Source organism: Prosopis cineraria, unplaced genomic scaffold (genome assembly GCF_029017545.1).
Source record: "Prosopis cineraria cultivar Desert tree isolate PC_DT_omini unplaced genomic scaffold, ASM2901754v1 PC12, whole genome shotgun sequence".
NCBI lineage: Eukaryota > Viridiplantae > Streptophyta > Magnoliopsida > Fabales > Fabaceae > Prosopis > Prosopis cineraria.
In genome coordinates, this window is record NW_026555343.1 from 27631078 (window position 1) to 27637172 (window position 6095).

The 6095-nt window shown below is 37.4% G+C and overlaps 1 protein-coding gene across 1 annotated transcript; it reads left to right on the top strand.

Moving 5' to 3' along the window:
- Positions 1-202: 202 nt before the first annotated feature.
- Positions 203-5885, top strand: LOC129288774 (uncharacterized). Its single transcript, XM_054925511.1, has 4 exons — positions 203-2719; positions 2891-3366; positions 3495-3959; positions 5555-5885. Exon 1 carries the CDS (start codon positions 374-376, stop codon positions 2261-2263), a length of 1890 nt encoding a protein of 629 aa, XP_054781486.1. The 5' UTR covers positions 203-373; the 3' UTR covers positions 2264-2719; positions 2891-3366; positions 3495-3959; positions 5555-5885.
- The last annotated feature ends 210 nt before the right edge of the window (positions 5886-6095 follow it).

The following is a 6095-nucleotide window of genomic DNA, read 5'->3' on the forward strand; positions in this document are numbered from 1 at the left end:
AAATTCAATTCCAGGCATATGGGTTAATTATCTATTTGTTGTTTTTTCAATTTTCAAACTTCTTGCATCTGTTCGTAATTAAAGAAAAAATAAAAAGCAGTTTACTAAACTTGACCAATTTGTTTAAATTCAGAGTTTGAGACTATTCGCAATGTTTTTTTTTTTTTTTTAAACTATAAGCGACAAAGGTAAAGGTCCGGAACAACGAGACTCAGGGAAGAGAACCCCTTCATCCCTTCTTCCAATATGTCAGAGAGAAAAACTGCCCAAGACCTCGCGACAACGATAAACTGAGAAGAACTCACTGTCTTCGTTTTTACTTTCTTGTTCTACTTTTTCCATCCTCGTCTTTGTCTTCTCCACCATTTCCTCCATGGATCCCAGTAAAACTGAGGACGATCTCTTTCTGAATCATCATCCCCATGATCTGGATCCTTCTTCCTCTATTCTTTCTCACCAAAACCACATTCACCCTTCCGACGACCCTTCTTTTTCTCTTCCTGAAATCGTTCTCTTTCGCTCATCTTGCTCTGAGTCTCCGAGTCATTCCTCCCCTGACTCTCCCACTCACTCACCGAGTCGTGTTCCGGGCTCTTCTTCTCCTAAAAACCCATCTCACCAACCCCTCTTTATCAGTCCAGAACCCCATATCTCCTCCCAATTTTACACCTTCAATCCTGAGTCACATGCCCTTATGATCCGCTGTATCCTCGAGCACCGGCTCGCCACTCCCGCGGAGATCCGTAGTGCCACCCCTCGAGCCGTCCTCAAGTCATGGCGTGCCGTGTGGAAGGATCGAAATGAGGAGACGGCGTACTTGACGGCTTGGAAGCGCATTCAAGACAAGCTCACGGCTCATGTTGATGAGAACGGTAATGAATTTCTATGTTTCAAGAACAATTCTCAGCAATTCGTTTCACACATTAATCAATGGCAAGACATAGTTATGAGTTTTCATGGCGATACCGATTTAAAACACTTGGGACTTAAGGAAACCATAGAGAGAATTAAGCAAGTTTGGACCGTAGGTGCCAAATTTTATGGAATTCCTGAAAGTTACATTAGGGTTTGTGTTGCTGCATGCCCGGTGTGTTCTGCAGCTTCATCTGGATCTGGAGCGAGAAGTAAGCGAAGGAGGTTTGAGTATACTGAATCTTTTGATGTGCCCGCTAAAGAGGTTCCTGATAAACTTCAACAGTTGGCTGTGAAGCATAAGGTGGTGCTTTGCATACGGCAGAAGTATATTAGGTATAAGCCTTTCATGGCTGAGGTAAAGGATTACGCTTGTCATAGAGCAGGAGAGCCAGCTGCCAAGAAATCAAAGCTTCTGAAAAGGGAACCATATGCTTCAAAGCGCTGTGGGTGTGGGTTTCGTATAAGGGCTATCGTGCCCATTGCAAATTATAATGAGAAAGATAAGACTTTTGTGTATCAAGAAGAGGGGAAGGCAGTGTTTAAGCTGTATGCAGTGCATTCTGGGCATGAGCCAGGGCCATTGGATGGTAATGCCAGGATTATGCATCGGGTTGTTGGCCATAAAGGAGGCTATCATATGGATCAAGAGACAGTATTTGGGGTGAGAGATGACATGGAAAATGATGCTTTTGGGTTGATAGGGAAGGATAAAGGAGATTTGCGTTATTCTGTTTTGCAGCAGGTGCAGGAATTGAAAGCTGAAGTTGGGATGTTGGAAGGGAAAGTTTCGAAAGTCCCACATGAGTTATTGGGTTTGGTCTCTCAAGAATTGTTTGATGTTGTGAACAGAATTAGAAATCTAGGTGTGGGTTTGAAGCCAATTGGATTGCTTTCTGACAAAGAACATACAGATGATGTTTTGGTTGGCGATAATGATTTGACAAATTGGAATCATCATCATCATGAAAGGATTTATGGGGATGGCAAAGATACAGAATTGATTGAGGATGATGAAGACAGTTTTGGCCGCACTCTAGGAGAAGTTATATCTTGGGACCAGATGAGGACAGATTGTAGAAGTCAGAAAGATCTAATGAGTGAACCTTGTAAGCCTGAAAAGTGGTTGAAATGCAGTGATTTTGATGAAAAGAGCATGCTTGATTGTGAGGAAACTAAACTAACCAAGCCTGTCCAACATGATGAGGCTATTGTGTCTGATGTTGGTCTTGGCTGTATACAGGTTGATAGTTTCTACCCAGAACATTCTAAGTGGTATGATTCTCCATGTAGTTTGGATCCTGGTGCAGATTGTGGGGATAGTGGATTCCGTCATGAGGAGATTTTGTAGAGCCTTCAACATCTGAAGTTCATCCACTCTAACTTAGTAATCAATTTATGTTGTGCCTATTTCCCCTTCAAACAGATGAAAGTGGGATTGTACATTTATGTATACGGAAGGTTGGAGCTGTATGCCTGGAAGTTTAGGTGTATTTACTGCCTGTGGTCCTGTAAAGTATAACCAACCATGCTTCTCTTGCATATATCTTCATTATGACTAAATTTGTTAACCAAGATCTTGGTCTTCAGAGTTTCTAGCCTGGTCCTTTGTATAATGAACATCAGTGTTTTCTGTAATTCATTTTGAAACTCAGAGATTCTTGTATGTATTAATGAGCAGCCATTGGCTTTTTATCCCTACATTCATGTATTGCATGAATGTCTTATGTGGCGTGTATCTAGGATCCTCACTATTCATTTGGAATACGTATTTCAACTTTTTATTATATGTACAGAGATGTTTTGAGTAATTTTTTTTTTCTTTGTTTGGCTTTGGAAATTGCAATTATAATGTCTAAGGGCAAGATGAAGCCCCATAACATTACGGGGCTGTTTCACATCTTGAGTTTATCTTGATGCATTTGTCCACAATATGCTTATGCTAAATGGCTGATTGCAGGCTGTTCTTGACCTTCAGGTCCACTCAGGCCTGCATCCCTTTTAAAGGAATGTGATCCTCAAGGATTTTGGTATTTGATCATCATTTTCTTCCAGTTATTTTATTACTATGAATATAAGTGGTCTGCACTCTACAATATGCCATCTTCCAGTTATTCGATCATCAATTTGCTGTATCTGTAGTAACATGCGTAGCTGCTTGTAGTTGTTCATGCTGACAATTGCTCTTGTATTGATTTGTATATACTTGATTAGAATTTTCTGGCTTAGGATATGTCTTTTAATGGATTTTGGTGAACTTTTATGCTGAAAACAAGATGGAGCGTTTGTTATAGTTTGGAAGACTCTTTGTTGTTCTTCAACTCGTTTGCTGTGATGTGTTTATACCAAAGAGATCTTGAACTGAACTTTAATATCTTCTCTAGATGAAACTGATAATGGCAAAGGTATATTTGCAGTTTATGTTTGAAGGCCAGTTGACAGCTTTTTCTAGTGGTATATTTCATTCATATGTTAAGTAGCACTTATATTTTGTTAACTGCATGTTATGACTTGCAAGGATATCTTCCATTTCTTTTCAGCTAGCTCAGCTTTGCAATTTTTGTTTATTTGACCATTTTCAGGTTTAGTGTGAGAGTGTATACAAACAGAATTTCAGAATTAAGAGAAAAGGAAAACTCAGCTCTAATCTTATACAGGCATTTGAAGCATTGGTGCAGAATTTTGATATAGGATTGACTTTCTCTGGATCTAAAGCTTCCCTATGGATTTCTTCCTTGATTGAAGGCTGGAAAGCATTTTTATCTTCTAAGATAATTGCTTTTAATTTGTATATTGCTGTGTTTTTGGTCTAATGTTGTTAAAGGCACAGAACAGCCTCATCACCTCTTGTGTGAAGAGCTGATGGGTTCACTTAGGTGCATTTCTCAAGTAAAAGGCGCGTGCCTTTTGGCGCCTGGTTGCAATATCCCATAGAAAAGTAGGGAAGGTGCCAATTTCTAACTTTTGAGGTTGATGTAGAGAAAGGATTTGGCCAATGAAGCTTCTGTCAACATGTCGATGTGTGAATTTGTCAAAGTGGACTCTAGGTATTGAAGAAGATGATCAACTTTGGCTATTGAAGAAGAGGATTGATTTGCTTCCTTTTTATATTAGAGAACCCATTAAAATATGATATAAAACATGGAATATGACATTAAAAAAACTTAGGAAAGATTTAAATTTAGAACACGAGAGGAAAATTACATAAAAGGAGAGATTTAAATTTAAAACAAAAGAACATTGATCATTAGAGCAATTTATACTGCTTTGTAATGGCTTGTGATTTAGATGATTGCTACTTTTATCCATGTTTTCTTCATATTTTCTTCATATGACACAATTTTTCAGAATATTTATATGAAGGTTAAGTAAATATAAATTTATCATTTTATCTATGATTTGTTGTCTATACATTATTTTCAGAGTATTTCTAGTGCCATGTGCCTAAGGTGTTTTACCAGCCTTGCACCTTGAGTGTGAATTTTGCCTTTAACAATACTGTTTTTGGTCATGGCATTTGTGTTATGTAGGACTTGTTACAAGTTGTTAGGAATTCTATTTTTCTGTTAGGAAGGATTCTAGTAGATATAGTTAGATGACTTTCACTCATATAAGCATATAAATTAGTAGTATAATGGTGTAATGACTTTCACTCATATAATATAATTAGAAGAGTAAGATGAAACTTAGTTACCGAGCATGGTGGTGTTATTCCTTTGAGTGAGTCTCCTACTGATGCTTATAAGTGATATTTATTGTATGGGTTGTCATATATGGAGATTCCTTCGTTATTTCTCTTCTCTTTCCTCTGTTCCATCTGGTGCACCGTGCATTACTTTGCCATAGAATAGCATACATTTTTAGACGGTTCATTTTCCCCAATTATATCAACAAATTCAATGTACTCATATTTTGACTTTATAGACTGATGGGTTCTCAATAAATTTACCAAATAGCTTCTAATTTTTGCATGCCTTGCCTGCTGATTAGTTGAAGATTTTCTTTTGGTTCCCTTTCTATTTGGCAGTTTCGGACTAAATTAGCTTTTTATTTGTTGATGCTAATTACCTCATTAAAATTTCACTCTTGTATATATTTTCTTGGATATTAGGCAGATGTAGGAAATTTCAAGCACAAAAAAAGCAGTGTTGTAGCCCCCCCCCCAAAAAAAAAAAAACAAGCCATGGTGCTGTTTGATAGAGTTGAGTTTAAATTATCGGATGGTGGGTTTGTACTTCTTTAAACCTAAAGTGCGTTCCACAGTCACCATTCTTTTGGCTATATGTATTTGAATATGTATGATATAGTGATGTATCTATACTAAAGTACTGAAAATCAAACCGGCCATTAAACCTGTTAAGATATGGTTCAATGGTTAATGGTCAAAATTGTAGTCAAACTGTGATTAAACCAATCATAAATAAAGCTTTTTTTAAACTGGTTAAGATATTGGTTTGATGATTTACCAGTTTGATCAGATGGGTTGAACTGAATTTTCATGCTATGATTTTGACTTGTCATAGTTACTTATATTCCCTGATGATATTCATTGTGTCTAATACATTTGAAATTGCATGGATCTTGATAGAATGATTATATCTGGAATATTGAGTAACACATTGTGTCTGCTTGATGTTAGCAGGTGGCCTGCCGGTCGCTGACTTGTTCATCGTGAAGAGACGAAGTTACGATCACAAAATACAAAAATGGTAACAAGATACATGTGACCTGTGTGGAAGCTGTCTGAATAATTTACCCTTTTACTCGTTTTCTTTATGTGTGTGTGTGTGGCTGTGTTAAGAGTTGTGCATTGTTTTCTATCTGACCTGCATTAGTTAACCATTTGGTGATTGGTTGTTCATGAAGACTATTTCTCTGCCTGAACCATACCTATATAGAGCCTGTGGCAGTTATGATTCAAAGAAGATTTATACCTTTTTTTTTTTATGAACCCAGTGGAAAAATTTGAGAAATTATGCTCCACCAGTACTTCATATATGAAACTTGCATACTTTCAGAGGTGAAGACTTTGATAGAATGTGACTGAAGTGGGTCACTTCTTCTGCAGAACTAGACTGCACTAATGCAAGATCCTCTTTGGCGTGGCCAAAAAAATATTTATGAAATTCTGAATTAAGAAAAACATGAAGCACATTCTTGGTTTATATGTTCACAAACATCGA